Source organism: Stenella coeruleoalba (assembly GCF_951394435.1).
Source record: "Stenella coeruleoalba genome assembly, chromosome: X".
NCBI classification, from domain to species: Eukaryota; Metazoa; Chordata; class Mammalia; order Artiodactyla; family Delphinidae; genus Stenella; species Stenella coeruleoalba.
Genome location: NC_137152.1, coordinates 87,457,291 through 87,485,219, shown reverse-complemented (window position 1 = coordinate 87,485,219; position 27,929 = coordinate 87,457,291). Strand labels below are relative to the sequence as shown.

General features: G+C 46.7%; 1 protein-coding gene across 2 annotated transcripts in view; it reads right to left on the bottom strand.

Annotated features, from left to right (window-relative positions):
* The window catches only part of PRPS1 (phosphoribosyl pyrophosphate synthetase 1), a 111,073-nt gene that overhangs the window by 67,258 nt on the left and 15,886 nt on the right, over positions 1-27,929 (bottom strand). Inside the window, exons 5-7 of one of the 2 annotated variants that reach the window (XR_013825734.1) lie at positions 27,533-27,706; positions 25,265-25,424; positions 23,509-24,155 (exon numbers count right to left, since the gene is read on the bottom strand). Coding sequence is in view for 1 of the 2 variants with exons in the window: in XM_079910657.1 (XP_079766783.1) it covers positions 24,063-24,155; positions 25,265-25,424; positions 27,533-27,706 (427 nt within the window). In the remaining variant the exon portion in view is untranslated. Of the gene's footprint in view, positions 1-22,760; positions 24,156-25,264; positions 25,425-27,532; positions 27,707-27,929 lie in introns of those variants that run through there. The other variant, XM_079910657.1, reaches the window with a different exon arrangement.

Sequence of the window (27,929 nt, the reverse complement as noted above, 5' to 3'; positions counted from 1 at the left end):
AAACTCCCCACGTGGTTCCAGCGTGCAGCACAGGTTGAAACCCGGTGGTGTGAAGAGCTCGCTGACCACGCTTGGGAGCTTGTTTAAACTGCAGACTCTCCAGCCCCACCTTGGCCCTACTGAATCAGCATCTGCATTTTTAAAGTAACCGCTTTATTAAGATATGATTCACATACCACAAAATTCACCCTTTGAAAGAGGACAACTCAGTTGTTTCTAGAATTAGATTCACAATCTTGTGCAACCACCACCTATTTTTTTAATTTATTTATGTATTTTATTTTTGACTGCGTTGGGTCTTCGTTGCTGCGCGCGGGCTTTCTCTAGTTGTGATGAGAGGGGGCTACTCTTCGTTGCCCTGCGCAGGCTTCTCATTGTGGTGGCTTCTCTTGTTGCGGAGCACCGGCTCTAGGCACGCGGGCTTCAGTAGTTGTGGCTCGCGGGCTCTAGAGCGCAGGCTCAGTAGCTGTGGCGCACGGGCGATGTTGCTCCACGGCATGTGGGATCTTCCCGGACCAGGGCTTGAACCCGTGTCCCCTGCATTGGCAGGTGGATTCTTAACTGCTGCACCATCTGGGAAGTCCCAACCACCACCCCTTATCTGGTTTAATTTTCATTACCCCCAAAAGAAATCTGGTATTCATTAGCAATCACCCCGTTCCACCCCCCACTTCCCCTCCCCCCCATTCCCTCCTCCCTCCCAGCCATGGGCAACCACTCTTATACTTTCTGTCTCTATGGATTTGCCTATGCTGGGTATTAGCATGTCCATTTTAACAGAACTCCCAGGTGATTACTCCGAGAATTACAGTTTGAGAAACAGTGGTGTGAGAGACCTTCTGGAAGCAGCCCTCTCTCACTCCCCTCCCACAATCGCTGTCATGCAGGCATGTGGGTCCAGAGTTGCTAGATTTTCTTTTTCAAGAGAAGCCAGAAATACGGATTTTTATGTGAAATCTTCCACTTTTTAAATGGTTGGCAACTAATTCAAGTTTTTGGAAAACACTGTTTGAGCCAAACAAAACATGCCTGAGGGCTGGATTCAGCCTGTCAGCTGCCAGTTTGCAACTTCTGATGGTCACCAGGTTCTTACCTACCCACACCCAGCAAAGTCCTTGCTACTCCAGTTATCTTCCATTTCTCCTTGTTCCATGGATGTGGGAGAACAACTACTTCGTAGACCCCTCATAAAATCCTCTGGTATCTTATTCTTCCCTTCTCCAAACCGACAGCTATGCATTTATTGAGGACCTACTGTGTGTTTTGTGCTTTGCATCTCTTGAATCCCTTAAATCTTCACAAAAATCTTTATGGCAGATATTATGATTCCACTTTTAAAGACAAGGAAACGAGCTCAGAGAGGTTCAGTAACTTCCCTGATGTTGCACAGTAGCTAAGAGTCCAGCTCCTGGACATGGGTACCTGGGTTCTTTCCACCTCATCACACTGCCTCTCCTTTGCTCATTTTTGCCCAGAGGTCCCATTTTTCATCTTTTTCTTCTTCTGAACCTTCTTCATTTCCGTCAGATTCTGGACATATCTCTCTGATGAAGACTAGACTGTTACTGAGCATGGTCTCAGGGAGCCTAGGACCTAGGTTTCCTGGGGAGAGAGTCTCAATTCCAAACACTGTAGCTTGTTTAGCCTAAGTACACTCATCCTTGTCAAATATGCATCCTGATCTTTGGTTTGGAAAATGGGGCCAACATAAGTGAGCCACGCTCTATTTTGAGGCTGATTCATCTTCAGCTTGTGGTCAACTCCCTCCTTTACTCAGTGTTTTCTTGTTTATTTGTGTTGAGCCAAATTATGTTGTTAGGTTTTGTCGCTAATGATCCCCTTGCACTTGTCCCCACAGAATTTCATCTGGTTTCAAAGGACCTTCTCTCTCCAACCCGTCCGACCAGAAGTCCTTTCCTCATCTTTTGTGGGTTTGGCCTCCTCCCAATTGTCTTTCATTTTCAAGTCACTTCAGCCTTTGGGAAACTGTCTCCACCCTCCCCAAATGTCCCATCTGTCTCCCTCCTTCCACTGCTCTGGGAACCCTAGTGAGGCCTCCTGGGGATGGTGCAGACAGGTGGAGAGAGGCAGAATCTGTTCCCATAAGTGGGTTGGGGTGTGAGGAGGGTCTGGCTGTGGCTGGGAACGTTCCCTCATGGTGGCCTTAGGCTGGAAGCTCTCCTAGGCCAGCTCCAGACCTAGTTTGGCCCAGGAGGGTGCCAGGGGTCCGTGGACCTCTCTTCAGATCAGAGGCACCCTCAATCCAGGAAGACGCTTTGATGGGAGGTCCCTTAACTCAGTCCTGGCCCCCTTAGGACATCCCATTGTCTGAAGGCTGTGGAATCCCAGGCCGGTTGCTAGGCACAGGGCTCTCAAACAATGTAGTGTGACAACTCTCCAGCCCACCCCAGGGGCCTCCCCAAGCCACAAGGGTGTGGTTTGCAGTCTGGGTACATTCTGTACCCTCACTCCGGGGGCGTGTTTGTGGTTCTTGGTGCTGTGCAGCAGAGCCCCGCCCATGCCTTTCCTCTCCAGACACAAAAACAAGCTTAGACACCAAGAGGGGAGGAATTGAAACAGAGGCTGTTACTGTACAGCTGGCCCCTGGAGACTCCGAGATGGACCCGCCCCCTTCCCCTTCCCTGAAGGCATCCCAGGCGCGGAAGGCCAGCAGTGTCACCAGCTCTCTACGGCTGGTTCTTCGCTTCCCTCCCCCACGCCTTTCCAGACGGCCTCCTGAGATTCACCCAGCAACCGCCTAGGGGGATGCAAGGCAGTGGTCTTTGGAGACTGGCTGTCACTGTCTTCCCCAGACACCCCGAACCATAGCTTTCCTCACTACGTGCGGGCACTGCTGTAAGCACTTGACATATCTCATTTAATCCTCACAACTGAAGAGAAGTCCCTGAGCTATTAGCAATCACATTGTACAGACAAGGAAACTGAGGAACAGAGAGGTTGAACACTGTGCCCAAGGTCATACACTGCCAAGTGGCAGAATCAGGATTTGAACCCAAGTCTGAGTCCCTGATCTTTCCACTTGGACTGGACTGCCTCCTTTTCCCCCAGAATGATCCTGAGGACTGGACAGGTAGCACCTGCTAGCAATCTTTTCACTGGAGAATAAACTGACTTGGGCCTTGGAGGGGAGGACACACTCCCTGGAGAAGCTGAGACAAGCAGGCACGACCTTTGCCCAGTTATAGGGATTCCCCAGGACTCCCTGGGAGTCAGGCCACACCCGACGCTGCTCCTGCTGGCTTGGCAGGCAATGTCTTCTCTGCAGAGGGTAGGTGAGTGTGTGTGTGTGTGTGTGTGTGTGTGTGTGTGTGTGTGTGTGTGTGTATGTATACAGGCGCAGACTGGGGGTGTGGTGGGGGAAGGAGGTGTCTGAGGAAACGCGTCATCCCAGAGCTCTCTGGCACCCTCTTTAGGTAATGCACGCTCACTGCCGCTCCTCTCTCTGACGAGCTTCGGCCATCTGAGGCTCTGTCCCTGGACCTCAAAACCCATCACCATTCCTTGTGGGCTGCAAGCTCAGTGGACCAGGCCGCTGCTGGGCCTGTTTATTTTATTTTATTTTATTTTTTAACCATTTTGAGTATACAATTCAGTGGCATCGAGTACATTCACCTATTGAACAACTGTCACCTCTATCCATCTCCAGACTTTTTCATCATCCCAAACTGAAACTCTGTACCCATTAAACACTAAATAACTTAACCACTCCTCCCTCTCCTCGGCCCCTAGCAACCACTATGATACTTTCTGTCTCAATGAATATGACTATTCTAGGTACCTCATGTAGGTGGAATCATACAGCAGTTGTCCTTTTGTGACTGACTTCCTTCACTTAGCATAATATCATCAGTGTTCATCCAGGCGTAGCACGTGTTGGCATTTCATTCTTTTTTAAGGCTGAGCAATATTCCACTGGATGTATAGAGCACATTTCGTTTACCCACTCATCCGTTGATAGACATTTGGGTTTCCACCTTTGGGCTATTGTGAATAATACTGGGAACATGGGTGTTCAAGAATCTGTTTGAGTCTCTGCTTTCACTTTGGGAAATCTGCCTAGGAGTGGATGTTGGGGTATTAGTCCATTCCCCGCAGCAGGCTAGTGGCCTGGCCCTCCTCGGAGGAAGCTTGCCATCACAGATTTCTACCCTGACTCTGCTTTGTCTCAGCACACCTGTCAGCCCCTCTAGGAAAATCTCCTCACTTCGTTCCATCCTACCGCCACGCTGCTGCCAAAGATCCCCGGCACCAGCTCTGACTGGTGAGCCTCTCTGGCTTTCATTTACTATTTCTGCCCTGTGTACTTATGGTCATATTCTCTCCCCTTGAAGACCATGTCAGTTTTGGTCGCCCTCTTTGTCAGCTCCCCAGGACCATGACCACAGCTGCCATGGCCTTTGTACAGCCAGTGGGAGGCAGTGTAGTGCAATGGTAAAGGGCGTGGGCTCTGGGGGCAGACTGCAGGGGTTTGAATCCTGGCTCACTCCTAGTGTAACTTGGGGCAAGCTACTTGGCCTTGCCACGCCTCAGTTTCTCCATCTGTAAAATGGGGACAATAAGGATAGTGTCTATCGCAAGGGGTTATGAGGAATTAAATGATCTAATAGACACAAAACCATCACTGCAGTGCCTGGTGCCTAGTAAACTTTAAATAAATGGGAGCTGTTATTTTGAGTCCCTTTCTCCCCCTGAGTGCCTCCTTGACTAAAAAAAAAAAAAAAAAATCCCAAAACAAAGCAAAACAAAAGCAAGCACCAGTAACAAAAAAACCATCAGGAGATGGCAGGAGCCACCTCAGTCTGTTTTCCAGGGAGGGTTGGTGTTGAATTTTTAGGCTCCATGCTCCACCATCCCCCACCACCTTCCCTGGGGCTGCTCAGGCTGGTGCCCCTCCACCTGTGCGCAGTGCTTTTGTTAAGTTAGTGTAAATAATATAGAGACTAGAGAGACTGTTCTCTTCACCCGCAGCCCAGAGCATTGTGGCCATTGTGTGCTCATTAACCTGGAGTTGCTGTTGGGCTCTCAAACAGGCAGATATGGCTCAGGAAAGCGGCCAAGGCAGCTGGCTTGAAGAAACCTCTCCCCTCAGGAACCTGAGACAGTGAGGATACAGTGTTTACGGTTTCCAGGCTGGGAGAGAAGAAAACAGGCTCCCGGGAGTTCATTCTTATCGTAAAGATAGCCCTATCTAGGTAGTCCTGTTGGTCACAGTGACATATTAATAGGGTCTATTAATAGGGTCAAGACCATCACTTCTGTCTCCTCTGCCATTCTCCAAACACTAATCAAGCACCTGTTACAAAGCAGGCGCCGTGGTACACACAGATAAGCAGAGGAAGATGCCTGCCCTTGAGGCACCCAGGCCAAGAAAGTTAACACTCCGGGAGCTCTGAGACTGAAGCCGGCCACCGCCCCCGCAAGTCCTCCTGGAGGAGTGAGGCAAGACTTCGCAGGGGCAGTGCTGACTTTTGTGTTGACTCTTAAAAGAGAAGTTTGTCGGACTGAGGCAAAGCAGGCATGATGGGGGACTCTCCCAGGGGACAGGACGTTTGTGCACTGAGGGCTGAAACTGCTGGGGGTGGCCCATGCAGAAGGAATGCTGTAGGGTGGCAAGACGGGCAGGGGAGCGGGACCCAGAGCGTAGAGTACTTTCTTATTGCTGCTGTTTGTTTTGTTAGAGTTTGGACTTTTTATCCTGCAGATTTTCCCACTGTGTTCCGTGGAGTGCTAAGCTTCCACAGAGAGGCCTTGTAAGTGCTTGGCTATATGAGTCTGGAGTTCAGAGAGGAGGTGTGGAGTGTGGCTGCAGATTTGGGGTTCATCAGTAATGAGACTGAATGAGCTCCCCGTCAGACTGAAAGCAGAGAGAGAGGAGGAGGGCCCTGAGGGCTGAGCTCTGGGCACCCCAATGTTTAGCGAGCACAAAGATGAGAAGGGCCTGGCAAAGCAGATCGAAAAGGAGCAACCAGTGAGGTAGGGAAACCAGGAAAGTGGAGAGGGGCCCCCAAAACGACGTGAAGAAAGAATATCAACAAGGATTAAGTGATCAGTGGGACAACTGGTGCTGAGGGGCCTAATAAGTTGAGGACAGACAACTGATCACTGGAGTTGGTAACTTGGAGAGAACCAGGAACCTTGAAAAGAACAGTTTTGGTGAAGTGGTAGGGCTGGAAGCTAGATGGGAAAGGGTTGAAGAATGAATGGATTCAAAAAGAAGAGCGAATGGGAAGCAAGACATTGAACCCATGTGTGCGGACAATTCTTTCAAGAGTTGTGTTTTGTTTTAGAGAGGAGGGTGGAAATAAGTTCACCTTGAGGCAAGTTGAATCGGAGCTGCCTTTAAGACATCCAGACAGAGTGTCCAGTTCAGCAGGTGGAGATATAGGCCTGGAGATTGGGAGAAAATCTGGGTTGTATACAGTTTTGTGAGCCAGTCATTCAATGGGTAATCACTGAAGCTCTGGGGATTGGTGAAATTGGATGAAGAAAGTTAAGGTGGTGAATAAAGATACAGGGGATTTGGTAGGGGGGCAGCTTGAAGTTGAGGAAATTCCTGGCTGGCGGCCTGATAGGAGACAGTTAGCTTGGCTCTGTTGGAAGGGACATAAAGCTGGTCCATGGAAGGCTGATGGGAAGACCTCTTGAAGCCCAAGGCTGTGAGGGAATTGGGAGCTCTCTGTTAAGGCAGGTCTAGATGGGCCCTAACGCTTGACATTTTTTGATCTGGAAACTGCTTGAATGAGGCCATTCACTAGAGCAAGATACAAAATTAACCACTCAAGTTTCAAAAGGAAATGTACATCATGACTCCACTTAATGTAAAATAAAAAACCGGGAATCAATACTACAGAATGTTTATAGATATACACCATGTAGTAAAACTGTAAAACACAGCTAGCAAAGACCCTACCTCACCAACCACCAACTTCAGAATAATGGTTGTCAATGGGGAGGGTAGAAGAGGAACAGGGTAGGGAGAATGTTAACTGTTCTGCCATGTTGTATTTCTTTTTTGTTTGCTTGTTTAAAGGATTTCAGGTAAGTATGGCAAAAAGTGAACATTTGTTAAATCTGACTTGTGGCTACGGTACCACCTTCACTGGGTTGTTGTGAAGAATGGGTTAATGTGCCAAAAGTACTTTGAACAGGCCTAGTACATTACTGCACTCAAGTATGAACTATTCAAATCAGCTATTATTGTTTCTGTATTTTTCTGTGTGTTTGAAGGATTTCTAAATTTAATAAATATGTATTTCTACCCCATGGAAAAAGTAACGATTAACTTCTGAGCACTTTGAGCTCCGATGGGAATGATCACTGTGCTAATTAATACCATTCATTATGATCCAGACCATCTACCCGCCGCAGCACTGCAGTGTGAAACGGACAATACTGCAGAGGCATAGAAAGAAAAACACAACTAGCTAAGCAGTGGACCCATCAGGCCTTCTAGCTGCGTCTCCCTTGAACTTACTACGCTTTTCAACTTGAATTCAGACTATTATGGTCTATAGGAGCATCTCTGCCAGTTTAGATGATTGGCAATTGCCGGAACCGCTTTTCTGTGGCCGAGGAGTAGAAGTGTCTCAGTAGCAAGGCCAGGACAGGCAGACCTGCAGCAGACGAGTGGAGTGAGCACACCCTCCGGTGGGAGCGGAATCAGCCAACCTGCTTAGATCTGTGGGGTGGCTAACAGAGGCTGGGAAACACCCCGGGGCAGGAGGCGTGTGTAGAGGCCCTAAAAAGAGCAGTACCAAGCATGAAACTATGAACTGTTAAAGCTGGAAGGGACCTTAGAGATCATCTAATCTTTCTATCTTTATGAATTCAAAGACCAGGGTCCAGGGAGGAGACAGGACTTGTCCGACATTGCCTAGCCATTCAGTGGCAGGTGTGGGAACAGAACTCAAGACTCCTAATTTTTCTGGACGGTCTTCGCGGTCTTTTCCAGAGACCACTCTGCCTTCCTGGCCTTGCAAACCCTTTACCTGGGAAACAAGGATGCAGCGCCCTTCAAAATGAATTCTTCTCTTCTATGGAACCCTCCCTCAAAGCTTTGACCAAGTTGGTCCTGAGACGTAACCTGAGCCCGTGATGGCTCTGTTCTTGTAGCACACACCACTGACATCACCCAACACAGGCCCGCTGCCAAGGGTGCAAGCTGGAACCTGGAGCGGATGGAGAGTTGTTCGGATGTGTGGCCAGGCACCACAGTCTTTGGTCCTAGAATGATCAAATCAAGCATGGAAAGGCTGCCCACAATGTATATGGAGGTGGGGACGATGGTGAGGGATGGGGGCGGGGGGGGACAATGACAAGCAAGAGAGGCTCCCCAAGGCCAAGTGCAATGAAAGCCAGCTTAAATAAAAGGTTGGAGGGGAGAGTAAGAGTCAAGCAGGCCAGAGGAGATCGCCAGAAGCCACTGAAAGGATACGATGGGGGTTAAGGCGGGTGTGGAGTGGGGACCGGAGTGAGTGAGTGAGCAAATAAAGTCAGGCGGTCATTTAATTATTCCAACTTCGCCTTTTCTCAGAAAAGATTTCCAGCAGCTTACAAGGGCACACAAGATAAGTCAAGGCAGCATAAATTAAAGATGGAAAGAAAAACAAGAGTGGGCAGGACGTGGAGCCAAGAATAAGGGTAGGAATGCATACCATCAAAACCTCTGCTCCCACGAAGGGTGGGCCCGAAAGTTGGCTCTAAGCTTTCTAGCAGCCAACAGGAAAGGGGAAACCTTGTTACACAATTCACAATGTCCAGGAGATAAAAACAAAGTCGTTGCTCAGAAGGGCAACTGTTCCCAGTACTCAGATCAGACAGGAATTCCTCCCGGGGGTCCTCAGAGAGGATGTTGTGGGATACAATGAACGACATCCTTGACGACATCCTTACAACAGCGGTAGCAACAAGTTTCAAAGGGCTGTTTTTCATAAGGACCCTCAGGATCGGGGCCTGTATCCCACTGCAGCCAGGCAATTAGATGCTAAAAATAGCGTGTGAAGGTGCAGAACAGTGCGGCTAGTATGTTCACACTGGTGGGAAAAAAGAGGGTTATATATAGGCATACATATGCATAGAGCTCCTCTGGAAGCATAAATTGGTAACAGCGGTTGCCTCTAGGGAGAGGAAGTGGAGGACTGTGGCTGGGATAGGAGAGACTTCCTTTTCATCGTATACAATTTTGTACTGCCTGGATTTTTGTTAACCATGTTTTATCTTTTCAATAAAAGCATTCGTTACTAAAATAATAATGACATTCAGAGTTCAGAGGGCCAGCTGGGTTTTATCTCTGAGCCACAGACAGGCCCAGGATGTTGGGAAGTTCTCCTTGATGATTCAGGAAAGAAGTTAACGATATTTATTGAGCAACTCCTGGGTGCTAAGGGCTTTCACTTGCATTAGCTCGCCTAATCCACACAATAATCTTGTGAGAGAAATCTACCTCATAGACAATCAAGTCAGTTTCCTTGGAGAAGAGACCTGAGTTAAACTGCTTATTTTTCGAGGGACTATTGATTTTTGTAGGAGAGGTGAGCAAATTGGGAAGAAAACAAGCAGCTATGGGGAATTTAAAATAGCAGTTGCATGGGACATACTTACACTACAAAAATTATTCATTTTGGGGCTTCCCTGGTGGCGCAGTGGTTGAGAGTCCACCTGCCGAAGCAGGGGACGCGGGTTCGTGTCCCGGTCCGGGAGGATCCTACGTGCTGCGGAGCGGCTGGGCCCGTGAGCCATGGCCACTGAGCCTGCGTGTCCGGAGCCTGTGCTCCGCAACGGGAGAGGCCACAACAGTGAGAGGCCCGCGTACCAAAAAAAAAAAAAAAGAAAAATTATTCATTTCTATCTGAAATTCAAATTTAGCTGGCCATCCAGTATTTTTTTTTAACTTTTAAAAAATGCAGATACAATTGATAGATAACATTATATTAGTTTCAGGTAAGCAATATGATTCACTACATGTATATATTTCAGAATGATCACCACAATAAATCTAGTTAACATCCATCCAGTATTCTTTTCATGTTTTTTAATCTACTGTGTAACTCTAATACTTTTATTTGGTGTATTTAAACCATATACATCAAATGGGATTATTTGCTATATATTCTGGAGATCGAGACCACCATTTTATTGTTTGTTTCTTGTTTGTTCTGTTTTTTGTTTTCTTTTTCCAAATTCCTGTGGGTTACTTGTACCATTTTTAGAATTCAATTTTAATTATCTATAGTGCTTTGGGGTGTATCTCTTTGCATGACTTTTCTAGTGGTTGCTCTAAGCATTATATAATATGCACGTAACTTATCACAGCCTACTGGTATTGACATTTTTCCAGTTTGAGTGAAGTATAGAAATCTTATCTCCTTTTACACTCCATCATTTATAATATAGTGGGCTGTTTTCTTATTTTCTTTTATTTTTTTCTAGCTTTATTAAAGTATAATTTATAAGCATATAATTGTCTTAAATATCACTTCTACATACATTGAGAACCACATCAGACAGGGTTACCAGTTTTGCTTCAACCATCAAACATAATTTAGAAAACTCAAGAGGAGAAAGAAAGCCTATTGTATTTACCCATGTTTTTGCTTACCTTGTTCTTTCCTTTTTTCTGATGTTCTATGATTCTATTCCTTCTTTAATCGACTCCTTTCTATTTAGAGAACTTCCTTTAGTCATTCATTCTTTCAGAGTAGGTCTACTGGTGACAAATTGTCCTTAATTTTCCTTCATCTAAGAACGTCTTGATTCTTCACCTTGATTCCTGAAGGATATTTGCGCTGGATTCTGGGTTGACATTTCTTTTCTTTCAGCACTGCCTCCTGCCCCCCTTGGTTTCTGATGAGAAATCTGCTGTCATTTGAATTGTTTTCCCTCTATGGGTAAGGTGTTGTTTCTTCCTCCCTGTGTTTTATTTTTTTTAATTAATTTTTATACGTATATGTATATATGTATAATCCTCTTTTTTGGATTTTCTTCCCATTTAGGTCACCACAGAGCATGGAGTAGAGTTCCTTGTGCTATACAGTAGGTTCTCATTAGTCATCTATTTTATACATAGTATCAATAGTGTATATATGTCAATCCCAATTCTCCCTCCCTGTCTTTAAGACTTTTTCTGTCTTTGGTTTTGATGTGTTTGGGTGTGGATTATATTGGGGTTTATCCTGATTGCGGTTCACCCAGCTTCTTGAATCTGTGGGTGTGTGTCTTCTGCCAAATTTAGGAAGTTTACAGCCATTATTTCTTCTAGTACCTTTTTAGCCCCATCCTCTTTCTCCTTTCCTTCCAGAACTCCAATGTCATGAATGTTAGGTTTTCGTTATTATAGTCGCACAAGTCGGCAAGGTTCTGTTCTTTTTCTTCCATTTCCATCTACTTTCTCTCTGATGTTCAGAGTGGGTCATGTCTATTGTTCTATCTTGGAGTGCGCTGACACTTTCTCTCTGGCCCCTGCACTCTGCTGTTGAGCCCATCCTTTGAGGTTTTGGTATTTTTCAGTTCTGAAATTTCCAATCGTCTCTTTATGTCTCTATTTCTTTGCTGAGACTTACTATTTTTTAATTTGTTTCGAGCGTGTTCATATTTGCTCATAGAAGCGCTTTTATGATGGCTGCTTTAAAATCTTTATCAGATAATTCTAACATCTCCATCATCCTGGTGTTGGCGTCTGTTGACGGTCACTTTTCAATCAGTTTGAGATCTTCCTGGCTCTTGGAGAGATGAGTCATTTTTTTATTGCACTTTGCACATTTGGGGTATTAGGAGATTCTGGATCTCATTTAAACCTTCTGTTTTAGTCAACCTGCTCAGACACCATCTTGCTGGGAGAAGGAGGACAAGGTCCCCACTCAGGCTCCACTGACATCCAGAGGCCAGGTAGGAGTGGGAGGTCAGGCTCCCCACTAGGCCTGCACTGGGAGGGGAGGGGGTATCTCCATTGGCACCATGGAGTGAAGGACCTCCTTATGGTCTGGTGGCAGTGAAAACCGCGGCCCCATGCTAGGTCTTTCATGAAACCACCCTGGTGTGTGTTTGTGTGTGTGTGTGTATGTGTGTGTGTGTGTGTGTGTGTGGGCGTGTTGGGACACCTCCTTATGGTCTGCAATTGTGGTGTCTCACTAGGTCTTCCCTTTTCTTTGTGGTGTTTGGTTGCTGTAGAGCAGTTTTTATCTGAAAGTTTTCTGTCTCAGGCTGTCTCTTTCCTGTTCCTTTGCCTAGAGAGAGCTGGGTTTTGTAAGGGCATTTTTTTGTCTGTGCCCACTGGCACTTCTGGATTGCCTTCCTCCCCAGCACCAAGTCCAGCATATATGAGACAAAAAAGAAACCCAATGAAATGTTGGGACATAAAAGCTACTTAAAAAAAAAAAAAAAGGAACCCCAAGGAACTCACCACTATGCTTTTCCTCAGGTCCTGAGCTCCCTAGCTGCTCTGCCTTCCTGTCTCCATCTTTCAGAGTCTTATTTAAAAAAGAAACAACGAAATGTCAAGGGTTGTTATTTGACATCCTGTATTTTTACTTTCTAAATCTGGCAGCCCTACCCAGGATCCCAATTCCAAATTGAGGCAGTGAAGACAACTTGTGAATTTTGGATGAATTTGCAACCACATGGAGTGGAACAATGAGAAGGTTCTCCTTAACCCCTATTAACTCAGAAAATCCTTTTTTTTTAAGGGAATTAAGCCGAACAGCCAATTTTCTTGCACATTTCTGTTAAAGTTTTACTTTGCTTCAAGAACCTTGGCAAACATCCCTTCCCATATATTTGTCAGTGACATTGAGTTTGTGCTAATGAGGCCCCCTGCTGTCTGCAGAGAGAAGGGCAACGCCATAAATCCAGAGGCTGTAGCAAATCTCTGCACTGGAACAAGGCAGAGCACGAGTTCATAAATTACATTCAGGTATTACAGTAGCTGATCCCCAAACTTTGGGGAGTTGTAATGCCCTAGCTCTGTTCAACTTCAAGATACTCTTTCCTTCTCTCCTAACAGAAATGTGTAGTGACATAGTTTGGAAATGAAGGTTATGTCAGACTACATTTTGGTTATTTATTGACAAGCTCTCTCCTTAACCCCCAGATTGGGGTGCTGGGAGACACCTTGGGACTTCACCGAGGCAGGCCTGGGCATGGCGGCCAGTACCATTTGCCAGAGAAAGGAAAGGACTCACAGGGACCAAGCTAGGACATGGAGTTGTACTGGCCCGGAACTCTCCAGGGCCTTTACTCTGCCATATTAAGAAGGAAGTACAGTAGTGTCAGAGCTGGGGGGCCAGGCAGACCTCAACCTGTGGAGAGGGGGCTGGCTTTCCCACGAGCATTACCTTCTGCTCCATCCAGGCCTTCACTGAGAAGAGTGCAGAGTCGGGGCATGAAGGAAGGCACTGGAACCTGACCTTGCTCCCAAGCAGGGGAAGGAAGTCTGTCCCAAGGGAGCCTGATGCATATTCCCAGGAGGCCCTGGGAAGGACATCACAGCACAGCCACGGTGTGTGCTGAAAACTCTGGAGAGTATGTATGAAACAACCACAGGATCTTCCCCACTGAAGCTTTTCCCTCTTTTTCTCTGACCCATGAGAACAAAATTACAATAGGTACCAACTCCTTAGTGTTCCCCTGCAGGCAGGAAGGAGGAGAGCTAACACTTACCGAGTGTCAGGAACTGTATCGGGCACTTGACATAATTGATATCCCTTAAGATTCACACAAGTGCTAATACTAACCGTGGTAATACCTACATTGATTGAGGGTTGGCTTGTGTGTCAAGTGCTTTTCTAAGCACTTCACATGAGTTGTTTCATTTAATCCTCACAGCACCACGTAAGGGCCTACTGTTATTACCCTTTTCTGGACCACACAGCCGACAAATGGGAGAGCTGGGATTTGAACTCAGGTTTGACTCCAATGCCTATGTTCTTAGTCACTACACTGAACTTTGGGTAAGTAATGGAACTCAAATTTGAACTCAGGTCTGTGAAGAACTTGCAAACCTAAGGTGCCCAGGCGAGGAGGTCAGATGGATAGAGTGGTGTGCAAAACCCCACCAGCCTGCACGTGAGGAGGCATACACACACACACGCACACAACACAGGAGAGAGCTACAAGCCAGAGTGGATCTCCAGCTGTTGCTGCCCTTCTGCTGGGCTAGCCAGGTAAGAGCCACAGAGGCAGTAGCTGCTGCAGTGTGGAAAGTGTGGCCGAGAAGGGCCATGAGGGGACTCATGAAGTGCTGGTTATGTTCTGTTGCTTTGATCTAGGTGTTAGGTGTGTCCAGTGTGTGAACATTCATTGAGCTGTAAACTTATGAATTGCACATTTTCCGATATGTTGTTCGTCAATACAAAGTTGTGTTTTTTTCAAAAGCAAAAGGAGGTCTGGGAAGATGGTGTAGATGTGCTTTTGCCGATTCCTTCTGCTAAGTACATCTGAAAACTCTGGAGAGTATGTACGAAACAACCACAGGAGATTCTGAAAGGTGGAGAAGGCAGGCAGGCTAGGGTTTTTTGGACTCAAGGAACGACATGGTGGTGAGTTCCCTCAGTTTTCTTCTTGTCTCATTTTCCCAGACTTTGGGCTGAAGAAGATGACAACCTGGAAAGGCTAATGGTTGCAGATTAAAAAGCCCCAGCAAAAGTTGTCTCTCTCTAGGAAAGGGGCAGCCTAGGAAGACAGAACATTTTAGATATGAACCTCTCTACTGTTGCTAAACACCACAGGAAAAACTGTGGCCCCATCGCTACCAGCAAAGGCCGAGGGGGGAGCAGAGACTTCAGCTTCAGGCCCCCAAGCTCCCACCCGAGTCCCCTGCCAGATGGGGAGGGAGAGGAGGCAGAGGAGGGAGCTGGATTTTCATCCTCACTGGGTGGTAATGTGGTCCCTCCTCAGGCATCAGTGGAGACCATGTGGGGATGGAGGACTTCCACACCCACAAGGCGGTAATGCGACTACCCTTCCCTTCCTGGCTGGGTGGTGTCAGAAGCTCTAGGAGGACTTCCCTGGTGACACAGTAGTTAAGAATCCGCCTGCCAATGCAGGGGACATGGGTTCGAACCCTGGTCCAGGAAGAGCCCACATGCCGGGGAGCAACTAAGTCTGTGCGCCACAACTACTGAGCCTGTGCTCTAGAGCCCGTGAGCCACAACTACTGAGCCCATGTGCCACAACTACTGAAGCCCGTGCGCCTAGAGCCAGTGCTCCACAACAAGAGAAGCCACCGCAATGAGAAGCCCGCTGCACCGCAACAAAGACCCAATGCAGCCAAAAATAAATTAAAAAAAAAAAGCTCTAGTAGAGAGCTAAGACTTTCTCTGTCACCCAGCAATAATGGAGACACACCCCTCCCACCCTGTGATGTCAGTGGAGGCCATGTGGGGAGCAGTAACGAGGAACTCCTACCCCTCCCAGCCAGGAGGTATCAGTGGAGGCTGGAACTACCAATCCTGACCACCAGTAACAGGGAGGCTCCCTACTTGGTTGTCAGTGGAGGCTGAGTGGCGACCTGTATTTCGACCCCCAGCTGGCAGTCCTGCGGTGGCGTCCTATCCCCCGCTTTCTGTGCTGGAGCCATGTCAGAGGGAGCCAGCTGAAACAGAAGGCTTAGAAAAGATCCACAAAGATTTGATCAGACACTACAGCAAAGAGGATCTAAGGGTGGCAAATAAGCACAAGAAAAGATGGGCAATATCATCAGCCATTAGGGAAACGCAAATGAAAACCAGGAGACATCGCTACACACCTCTCAGAGGTGTGTAAACAAAAGCCAAAAACCAAACGGTGATACCACCAAAGGCTGGTGAGGATGCAGAGAAACTGGACCATTCGTACACTGCTGCTGGGAATGCGAAATGATGCAGCCACTGTGGAAACCAGTTTGGCAGTTTCTAAAAAAAACCTAAACGTGCAACCACCATACGACTCAGCAACTGTGTTTCTGGGCATTTATCCCAGAGAAATAAAAACTTGTGTTCACACAAAAACCTGTACATGAATGTTCATAGCAGTTTTATTCTTAACAGCCCCAAACTGGAAATACATATGTCCTTCGATGGGTGAATGGCTGATCTGTACATATATACCATGGAACAAACTATTGATAACTATCCCTAAAGGTGACGTGCTGTATGATTCTCTTTATATAACATTCTTGAAATGACCAAATTATAGAAATGAAGAACAGATTAGTAGTTGCCAGTGATTAAGGAGGGGGCAGGGGTGGGAGGGAAGTGGCTGTGAGGGCTCCTGGTGGTGATGGCACTGTTTGTATCTTGCTTGTATCAATATATTGATTCTGGTTGTATATTACACTCTAGTTCTGCAAGATGTGCCTACTGGGAGAAAGTGGGCAAAGGGCATATGGGATCTCTTTGAATTATTTTTCACAGCTGCATGTGAATCTATAATCATCTCAAAATAGACATTTTAATTAAGAAGAAAAACATAAGGATTCCGTTCAGTGTGGACACAAGGCTCTGAAGCCCTTGCCCCCTGCTTTCAGTGAGTCCCTGATTGCCATTCCCTAGCTGGGTTGCTGATGTAGCCTTCTAAATCTGGCCTTGGACCCTGTTAAACTGTTACCATAGATTTTCTTTAGTTAACCTGCTGTTGCTGCTCTTGCTTCACTCATGCATACCTCCCAAATACACCAAAATAATCATCACTGTCATGGGGTGGCAGATTACAGGTTAAGGCTTTTTACACACGTCTCCCTGTCTATAATGCTGTTGTAAACTGTCTGTAATTTTTAAAATATCCACATTTCTTTCGTTTAGAGTCTTCTTTGTTGGCTTCTATTTATTGTTCTCCTTTAGATAACCTATAATCCAGATTTTTATCTTGTGCATTTAAAACACTTCTTACCTTTCTTCACTGTTCCCTAGCTTCCCTCCCATTCCACAACTTCCCCCCACTTTTCCTTATCCTTTGGATTCAAACACCCAGCATCCTTAAGGCTGGCCCGGTTTACAGCCCCACCGCCTCATGACTATCTGGAGAGGGCATTTGGGCAGAAATGTATTGATGAGCACAACCTCTCCGCTGGCAGCAACGGCTGCCCGTTGGGCCCTCCCCCAGGCACCTTAAACTTAGCAGTTCCTCAGCTGAACTTCAGCATCACGCCCCATCCTCCACAGTACCAGCATCCAGCAGGCACTCAAGCCAGAAAAATGGAAGTTGTCCTGGACCCCCTCCTCCCTCAACCCATGCATCAAAACATCACCAAGTTCTGTTGCACTTTCCTGCCAAATATATTGCAGATTGGTCTTCTCTCTACCAGCACTTCTCTCGCCCTGGCTGCCCTCATCTCTCCCTTGGACAACTGCACGGCCCTGTAACTGATCTCCTTCCTCCACACTCACCCTCACCTGATCCATTCTTCACATGCTGCCAGTCTATTTTAACTGTGTGGATCTTATCCTGTCAGTACCCTGCTTAAAACTTTCAGTGGCTTCTCTCTGCTCCTAGGATAAAGTTCACACTCGTAAGCATGTCTTACAAGTAGGGTACCATATGATAGGGTCCTCAGTTAACCACACCAGGACAGTGTGTAAGGGCGTGCTATTAATAAGTACCCTGGGACAATAGGCGTCCGGTCATTCTACTTATAAGATCCTTCATGGTCTGGTCTCACCAGCCCCGTTCCTCATCGCGGCTCCCCATCTTACCCCTAAACACACACACACACACACACACACACACACACACGCGCGCGCACACACACACACACACACACACACACACACCCCAGCTGCATTCTTTTGGATGTCCAGGTAAGCACATGCTATTCTGTTCGCCTGAAACACCCTTCTCCCCAGTCCCCCTTTGGCCAACTTGTAATCAACTGCTTTGAGTCAAAATAATTTTCACGAGGAAGCCTTCCCTGACTTCCACCACTGACTCAGGTGCCCCTTCTGTACTCCTAGCGCACTTTGCTCTTCCCTCATCAGAGTTCCTATCACAGCAAGTTGTAATGTCCTGTTTCGCCCTCTAGACGAGTGCCTCGGGTAGAGAACCAAGGCAGTTTCCTCTGTGTTCCTAGCATCTAGCACAGCACTTGGAATACGCTTACACTGTGTGCACTTTCCTGTCTGCTGAATGAGTGGGAATTGGGCACCACGTTGTCACCCTGACTGCTGGGGACATAAAAGGGAAGAGGGGACCTGGAGTTCCGGCAGGTGCTTAGAGCCCTGAGCAGGTCTCCCTTCCCTCCAGCCCGCTTGGCTCCCCCTGGTGGAAGTCGGACAGTAGTGACAGGCCCCGTGGTTGGTGGCTGCAGGAAAACCATGGGAGGGGGAAGGGTCCTCATCCAGGCTGGGAAGGGTCCTCATCTGGGCTGCAGCAGACCTCTTCTCATTGTGCTCCTCCCCTGCCTCGCTGCAGCCCCTCCGGCACACTGAGTCCCCACCCACTGTGTCATCAGAGGCCCTACCCCAGGAACTTTGAGGATGAGGGCTACAGTTGGGTGGAGTGGCTCCAGGCTTGCTTACATACAGAGAACCTCTGCTGTGTATCGCCCGGGTGAATGGACAAGCCTGGCTGCCCTGTCTGTTTCACAGTAAGTCCCCTACATATGAACCTTTAAGTTGCGAACTTTCAAAGATGCGAATGTGCGTTCACATGTCCAGTCACGTAAGTTAGTTCACGTCTGGCGTCCACTGTCACGTGCGCGCATCCTCTACAAGTGGTTGTGCTTCTGTGTACTTTACTGTACAGTACTGTATAGAGTACAGTGGTACAGTATCTTTATTTCAAGCCCAGGATGGCTGGAAGAAGTGTAAAAGCAGCAGTGATGTAGCTGGTACAGTACTACCCAGACATCACTGGACCGTTTTTTCAAGAGGGTAGATAGAATTGAATCCAGCAAGGAACCAGAACCTGTGCCATCCACGTCAGGCGTGAGTGAAACTGCAGCTTGTCCTCCGTCTCCTGTTGCTGACGATCCTTCAGCTCTACCATCTCCCACCTCCCCTCCCTCCTCCAGTCAGTAACTCTTCTTGCCTGTTCACTCGATGCCAGCCTCTGTGTGCCAGCTGTTGTACTGTACTACTGTACTTTTCAAGGTACTGTCCTGTAAGATTAAAAATGTTTTATTTTTTGTTTTTTATGCATTATTTATGTGAAAATTATTATAAACCTATTACAGTACAGTACTGTATAGCCGATTGTGTTAGTTGGGTACCTAGGCTAACTCTGTTGGACTTACAAACAAATTGGACTTACGAACGTGCTCTTGGAACTGAACTTGTCTGTAGGTAGGGGATTTACCCTGAATCAAAACCCCAAGATGTGAGTGAGCTCATGGCAACTGTTATGGGTGAAGAAGCAACAAGACCCAGCTGCAGCGGCAAGTGGACACGCCAAGTGTGGAGGTGAACGTGGAGAATATAGAATTGAGCCATTTGAAAAAACAAAGCAGGATGGAGAGGAATGGGAGAAAGGCCTCTTGTCACTCTGCAGGGCTTCAGACATTTTTGCTTCAAAAAGAGCCTTCCCCTCCCTGTTTTTAATTTTATAGTTGGCCACTGAGCTTTCAGAGAAACGTACTGGGGAAAAGAGCTTGGAGAAAGGGAAAGATGGGGAAGAGTCCGACTCTGGTGGCTGGCTTTGGTGTCCCTCCAGACATGGGGTGGGGACAGTGAGCTGTCACCAAGGGGCGTACAACAGGTCAGCAGCAAAGAGGATCACACCACGTGGACTCAGCTGGAAGAGGAGCCAGCCAGGTTTCTGAGGCTCTGGGGCGGGTAAGTTTACCAAGGGTTGGGATGGAAAAAGTTACCCTGCCGCTCTGTGTCTCCTTCCCTTTCACTCTGCAAGCTAAAAACCAAGGGAACACGCTCAGGAACAGAGGGCCTAAGGAACTTCATGGCAAGATCAATGTCCTTAGGAACATCAAAGGCTAAGGGCATCCAGACAGGAGAGCGGGGGAGGAGGGATGGAAGGTGGTGGCCAGGCCCTCAGTGCTGAGACAGGAAAGCAGCCTCAGGAAGGGTGAGGCAGTGGGGACCTGTCCAGTCCCTGCAAACCCTTTACCTTTGCAATCTTAGAGGCCATGTAGAGCAGCTACTCAACCATCATTACCACGGGTCTTCTGGGGCCAAGTCAACTTCCTGAAAGTTTTAAGGAAAGAACCATCGCTTCTTCTTCGTATCACCCTCTGTATCGCTCACCCTCCACTTCAACGTTTCTCATTAATATACACTCACGGGGATTCCTGGCGGTCCAGTGGTTAGGACTCAGCAGTTTCGGTGCTGGGGCATGGGTTCAATCCCTGGTTGGGGAACTATGATCTCACAAGCCGGGTGGCATGCTCCCCCAACCCAAAGAAACCGTGAGCTCACCCCCATGCAAATGTACCAAATGTGACCATAGGTCAGTCTTCTGGTGAGCAGACTTAAGGCAAACCCTCAGAAACTGACTTTACGCTGGAATTTCCTTGAGATTTGAAAACTAACATCTGGCCTCACATTCAATCTTCTCCCTGAAATAATAGTTTTCCTAACACAGGTTTTTCTTAACAGCACAGAGGTTTTCTTCTGAGGCAGCTAACATCACCTGCCCCGGCAGAAATATCCCAGAAGAGCAACCCGAGAACCAATGGCAAGGCCTGATGGATCCTAACCCCGACGTGTGTTTAGTACCAGGGATCTGAATATGCCCGTTAACATCTTAGCTCCCTTGCCGCTGTCCGGCCAAGACTTTGGAAAAGGTGATTTAGAAGAAATATTTGAACCAAGCAAGATTCTGCGGAACATCAAGCCTCATCTGTCATAATTTGGAGAATTTGCTTTTTTCTTAAACAAGGAGTGCGAGACTCGCCAAAAAAATCCACAAGAGAAAACAGGCTTCAAAACCTGGTGAAAGAATACAGCAGCAAGGGGAGTCTTTAGCTGTAGCTCCATTGCCTTTCAACCATGACCGTCAAGACAGAACCTGTTTCAGGCAGGAGTGTCCAGGGGCCAATGACTGGTTCTGAGGGGAGGGACACCACCGAGCATGCTTTTGGATAAGCAGGTGCCAAAGGCTGAGCCTTTCAGAACAGCCTTACTGTTGCCGGCTGTTGGCAAGAGGCAGCAAATGACTAACAGGCACATGATCGGTCAAGCCTCGGCCTGGAAATGAGGTGTGAATTAACTTCAGTGTGTTCCCACCATATGGCTGTGTGAATTCCAATCCCCCCCTCTCCCATTTGCAGCTCCGATAGGAGGGCAGCACAGATGACCCTGGTGACCTCAGTTACCTCATGATCCGGGGTGGCGGGATGCTTTGGCCTCTGTAGAGGACTCCAAAGACACAGGGCCCTCCTATAATCTCTTTTGGTTCTGTAACGCACTGGTCGCAAAAGGCCTTGTCAGGGTAATGGAAGTGAATCCCCGGCATAGGCCGGGCAAGGGAAAACCAGAAACAGAGGAGACTGGGTCTCAGTGCTGCAGGAGCCAATCAACTGAAGAGCCAGCCGTCTCAAGGCTGGAGGTGCAGACTAAGGCGAGGCTGGGGGCTGGCTCTACTTCCTGACTGAACGTAATGGCTCTTTTTGCAAACTGGGCACATACCCACTCAGTGGTCTCCAGTCCGAGTGGTGGGCCCCGGGGCGGCAGTGCAGAGCTTTCTTCCCCCGTCCTCACCTTAAAAGTTGCTGGGGAGGTGCCACCAATAACCTGACTCCTTTTCGGAGGCCTCATCCCCCCGCCCAAGAGCTAGTTAAGAGGGAGGTTGGTAGGAGGGCAGGTCAATAGGGGAGACGTTTCTCTTTTTAAAATTTCAAGTTTTCCATGATTCTAATAACCCTCAGGTTAAGGGCTACATGCTATTAATGGGCAAGCTAAGTAAACTCTTGAGCAGAAAACGCTTTTATTCCAAACGTGGAAAGCTCCAACTTGAGATGAAAGAAACCTCTGATAAAGGCATTAGGTTTGAGGGTTGCCCAGCTCAGCCCTGGTCCAAGGAATCTTCTTTTCTCCAGTTCTGAGGGTAAGGGGAGGTTAGGGCATATGGGAAATCGAACCTGGTGATGCCTTTTGCTCAGAAGCAGTTACATAGCTATTTCCTTTCAACTGTGCTCTCCCTGCAACTCCAGCTTTTGTGCCTCCTCCCCGGCCCCTCCAGGTCTGTTCCTGCTACTGTTCCCCAGTCAAGAATCACTTGCCATCCAGCACACTTGGGTCTCTCCCACTGGAGAGAAAAAGAATGGCCTCAGTGGTACTTAGGGCACTTTACTGGGTGTCACAGGGAATTGAATCTTGACCTTCCCCCCCGGGCATAGGGATCAAAGATGGGGACTGAGGGCCTTTCTTGAGGGCCTCAAAACCTCATCCTAGGAACTGGATTGCCCAAGGGGGCCCAGAGTACAGGTCTGATGTCAAAATATTCTGACATGGCAAGCCCTGAGCAACTGACCCAATACTTCAGGAAATAGCAGAATCAGCAAGTTATAGCATCAGTGCTCCATGTCAGCTTCTCCCAGAGCAAAGACTTGAAGTTAAAGAGGGCTAGAGGGTCAAAAGAACATGCTTCATAACTCAATTCAGTCCCTTTTCAATCACTTTTTTCAAAAGATCATTGTAAATATCCCAGTATTCAACATAAAGCAAAAACAAAAGCAGAACCAGGCTTCAAAGACAAGGGAGCACTCTTCACAAAGCTCCAGAAGCATTTAGCATCCCAAAAAGTCAGTGTCCTTATTTGACGATGCAAAAAGAAACTCACTTAACATTTTGGAATGCGTTATAATTAGAAGGGCTGAAATTAAATGCTAAATGTGTGTCAACTACTGATGGAGGGAAGTCTTACCACATTTGGCAAAATTGGCTCAAAATGAATAAATTGTAGAAACTACTCTCTTCCTCTGAGAAAATACCTAAATCCTATCACCAGGAATAAGAACCGGAGATCCAACAGGCATTATACAGCCTGTAATTCAGGTATAATGCACCGAATTACACTACATCTAGTTCTTAGTTAACCCCAGACAGCTCAAGGTCTTACAGTTGAATAAAACCGCTGCCGTGTCTACTCAATGCAGTTAATGCAGTTAATAGCTCAGAAACAAAGAAGTAAGAGCTATCATTGGGCAGCCAAGACACTTAAACCAAAGCTTTGGCAGAGAGATCAGTACAGATACAGACCCACAATCAAACAGAAACTTTATTAGTTTCTTCTACAAGAGACAGTGACATCAATCTTTTTAACAGAAATCTCAGGTCATCTGAGAGGTCAAACAGATCCAAGGAAGAAAGATGACAAACAGTTAAATTAATCAAAAGGCACTACAACACCACCTAAAACCTACTACCGCAGTGGTAGTGGGCTAAGGAAGATTAAGCTACAGCGAAATAGTCTCATGTAAATTGTTATAGATTATATAGTAGGAAGCGAGTTTGCTTTCCAGAAGACTATGGCACAATGATCACTTGGGACCAAGTTGATATTTGGCCAGGAAAAGAAGGTCAGGCCAAATGGAAAGGAACAGGGACAAAGGAGAATCCAAGTGACAGAATCCAAGCAAAGGGTGATGGATCAGGCTTTTTCCTCCCAAGAAGCATTTGTTGCATGGTGGGTTGTCTCCCCTCAGGCTCCTGCCCTAGAGCTGTTCCAGCCTTAGAGGGGCTCAGCAACCAGAGCTGGGTTCAGGCTGCCCCAGGATCATGCTGGAATTTAGTACAGACTTTAGAGAACTTGTCACAATTTCGGGGGGGGGGGGGGGCGCTGAAGCATTCACATGCAAAGTAGTCTGAGCTTCCCCAAACACATTCAGACATCCTTACACAACTTTTTCCAAAGTCTGACATCTTGTAGCAGCTGAGCTGTAGTTAAAGCTGCAAGGCTCACAAGATCAAAGAAGCCAGGACGAGACAATACAGGTAGGAAATCTCAGCAGTTAATCTCAATCTTTCTCTAATGTAGGAGAAACACTCATATACCTGATGTGGGATGTAGAAAGCTACACTGTAACAAGTTGGGTCTTCTGCTGGATTTTTCATCAAATACCAAAAGAAAATAAGGGGTGGGACTCACTTTATTTTTTAAAAGCCTCAGAACTTATTCTATTATAAAGGGACATGGCTGAACAGGTAGGAGACAGATTCCCCATTGTGAGTTCTCCTGATGGCTTCTGCAAGGATCATGGAGATGTCGATCACCTAGGAGGGCAAGGCAAGCATCAGGTTAGTATCATACAGACAGAGATGACTGGCCAGTTTGCAGACACTGATGAGCAGCCCGATGAGGGTCCTTCCTCTTAAGACTGCTGCACTGTGCTGTTTCCCCAAGGGAGCCCACAGCCAGATGCTCTTCATACCCACATTTTAAATATAACCAACCACTTGGGAAAGAGTCAAAATGCTTATGGAGGAAAAACTCTGACTCAGACTCACCAAGATGGTGGTAAGTTGGCATTTAAAAATTCTTAGGAATGAAAAAAGAATATTTAAGCTGAAAAAGAAATCCTTAAGAATGATATCAACCCTCCAATTCCATATATTTCTAGTGGATTATATTTCCATATTTCTAATGGAAAGCCTTGTTCTTTTAGTGCAACAGCACTCAAACTTCATTGTCTGACAATTACCTGGGGAAATTAAAGTCCCGGTCCCATGACCTCTGTTTTTGTAGGCCCTGGGTAGAGCAAAGGAATCTGCATTTTAACGAGAACCCTAGGTGATTAACTTAGGTGGTTTCCAGAGCACACTTTGAGAAACACTGAAGTTCTAAGGAGCATACCGTCAGTTTAAAAGTTTCACATTATGTTTGCAGGGGCCAATAGTTAAGAGTGATTGATACACACAAACTGTAAAGCATGGACCTGGAAACTTGAGTGTGCATCACAATCACTGGGAGAGCCTGTTAAAATGTAGAATCCTGGGCTCTGTAGGTTTTAGGTGGTGTTGTAGTGCCTCTTGATTAATTTAACTGTTTGTCATCTTTCTTCCTTGGATCTATTTGACCTCTCAGATGACCTGAGATTTCTGTTAAAAAGACTGATGTCACTGTCTCTTGTAGAAGAAACTAATAAAGTTTCTGTTTGATTGTGGGTCTGTATCTGTACTGATCTCTCCTCCAGAGATTCTAGGTCTAGCTGTTTGAATATTTAGACACGTGATCTTTTTCCTTTTGGGTCACAAATCCTGATGACTAAGCCTTGAGAGCAAAGGAGGAAATCTTTAGAACCCACCCAGACACCTAATTCAACACATGTAACCACCTCCTAAATACTCAGTGGAGTCTTGTTTTGCAAGAATCTCAGCCTCACCTGTATTTTGGAGCAATGCTTCATCTTATCCTCCTGAGGTATGGTATTGGTGACAACTACTGCTTCAAAGCATGCATTATTAATGCGAGAAATGGCTGGGCCAGAAAAGATTCCATGAGTCAGGATAGCATAAACCCTGGTGGCTCCAGCTGAGAGAAGTCTAGAGGAAAAAGCAGAGTTGATTAGGAGTAATCTTACTTGTCACTATAAAATCCGACTTAGGGAAGAAGAATGTCTTAGTCAACTTGGGCTGCCATAACAAAATACCACAGACTGGATGGCTTAAACAGAATTTTATTTCTCACTCGTTTCTGGAGGTTGGGAGTTCTAAGATCAAGGTGTCAGCAAGGTAGGTTTCATTCTGAGACCTCTTCTCTTGGTTTGGTGGTGGCCACCATCTCGCTGTATGCTTCCATGACCTCTTTGTGTGCACAGACCAAGAGGGAGAATGGGGGGGTGGGGTTGGGAGGGAGCTCCCTGGTGTCTCTTCTCATCAGGGCACCAATATCATCATAAGAGCCCCACCCTCATGACCTCACTTAAACCTAATAACCTCCCAAAGATCCCATCTCCAAACACCATCACACTGGGGGTTAGGGCTGAATTTTAGGGTGATACAATTCAGTTGATAGCAAGGAGAGAGAAACAGACTAAGAACTTATCTGAATAGGTTTGGATTAGTGTAGAAGGACTGTGGCACAGACTTCTATGCTCAACAAAATCTGTCTCCTCTTCTTCCTAGCACACAGCTGGACATTTCCTAGCCTCCCTTGCATAGTTAGGTGTGGCCATGTGACTTAATTCTGGCTATCTAAATGTGGACAGAGGCTTGTAAAATCTCCCATGGATGATCCTCCATGCTCCTTTCCCTTTCTGGCTGGACAAAATGGAAGTGTTAAAGATGCAGCGCCACGAGACTGAAAGGGGAATACTCGCGTTGGAGCATACCATGAACAAGAAAGAAACTTTACCGTGTTCAGGGAGTTGATCTGTTAAGAGCAATTAGCATTAACTTACTAATATGATAAAAGGAGTTTTATAAATGTATACTCCAGGATCCAAACCAGGAGAGCACACAAGTCTTTTTTTTAAGCATTTATTATACATATATGCTACGCACTGTGCAAGGCACGGATACCTGGAGATTTAAAAAACAAATTATGAGAAACAATGCTGTCCATACTGGCTTGGATTATAAGCAGTGGGGAGCCACTTAAGGTTTTAAAGGAGGCATGAGGGGAATCTAGTCTTAGTTTTAGGAAGATAAGCGAGTATGGTGGCAATGTGAAAGATGGACTGGGGAGGTAAGAGCCTGGTGACTGGCAGCAGAGAACAGAGGGAAGCCAATTCAGAACAGTGCAGGCAAACGATGAGAAGGAATACGAATGAAGGTAGTAGCAGCGAAAATGAACAGTCAAAAGGTAAGGCCAGGGATTCTAGCTTAGGTAAAATATAAACATGAGAATCTATTTCTGTCTCCTCAGGCATATGGACTTTTTTACCTTAACTTGTTTTAAAAAACTATCAAGGGACATCCCTGGTGGTCCAGTGGTAAAGAATCCCCCTTACAATGCAGGGGACATGGGTTCAATCCCTGGTCAGGGAACTAAGATCCCACATGCCACGGGACAACTAAGCCCATGTGCCACAACTACTGAGCTCGTGCGCCTCAACTAGAGCCTGCATGCCGCAAACTACAGAGCCCATGTGCTCTGGACCCCACACGCCACAAATAGAAAAGAGAAAACCCGCACACCACAACTAGAGAGAAGCCCATGCACCACAATGAAGAGCCCATGCACTACAACAAAAGATCCCGTGTGCCTCAACGAAGATCCCGCGTGCCACAACTAAGACCCGACGCAGCCAAAAATAAATAAATAAATAATAAATAAATCTTAAAAAAAAAACTATCAAAAGTAGAGTACTTAGAATGATGAGATAATTTTGGAAATATAGTGGTGACAGTTGCACAACACTGTGAATGCAACTAATGCCACTGAATTGCACACTTAAAAATGGTTAAAACAGCAAATTTCATGTTACATAAAGTTTAGCACAATAACAAGGAAAAATAAAACTAAGAAAATCTAGAGAAAAACATAATACTTATCAATTTACATGCATTGCAATTTTAGCCTAGGGTGACAAAAGAAAGCTAGTTGTCATCTCCTCAATTCAGTTCCAAAGAGAATCAACAGGATTAGGGCATTCAGATAGCAGTTAGCTTTTTACTTCTAACCCCCAGCTCCCCCACTAGGCACTCACTTGTCAGCTGCGTGGCAGATTGTACCACAAGTGTCAGCCATGTCATCCACAAGGATGGCCACCCGATCCTTCACATCTCCCACTAGCACCATGCGGTCCACTTCATTAGCTTTCTTCCGTTCTTTGTGAATCAAGGCAAAGTCCACATTCAACCGGTCTGCGATGGAGGTCACTCTGCAACACAGGGTATTCACAGTTAAAACGTGTGCATGTGCCTGTGCGTGTGCGTGTGCGTGTGTGTGTGTGTGTCTTAGGACAAAGAAAGGAAATAAAGGATGGGCTTGTTTTCTGGGGGAGAAGACTCCTTGAAACCCAACAGTTCCCAGGGTTGGAAGAAAGCAACCGGAATTGATTGGCATCACAAACTGGGTTTCATAGACTAATGCCTCCATACCCT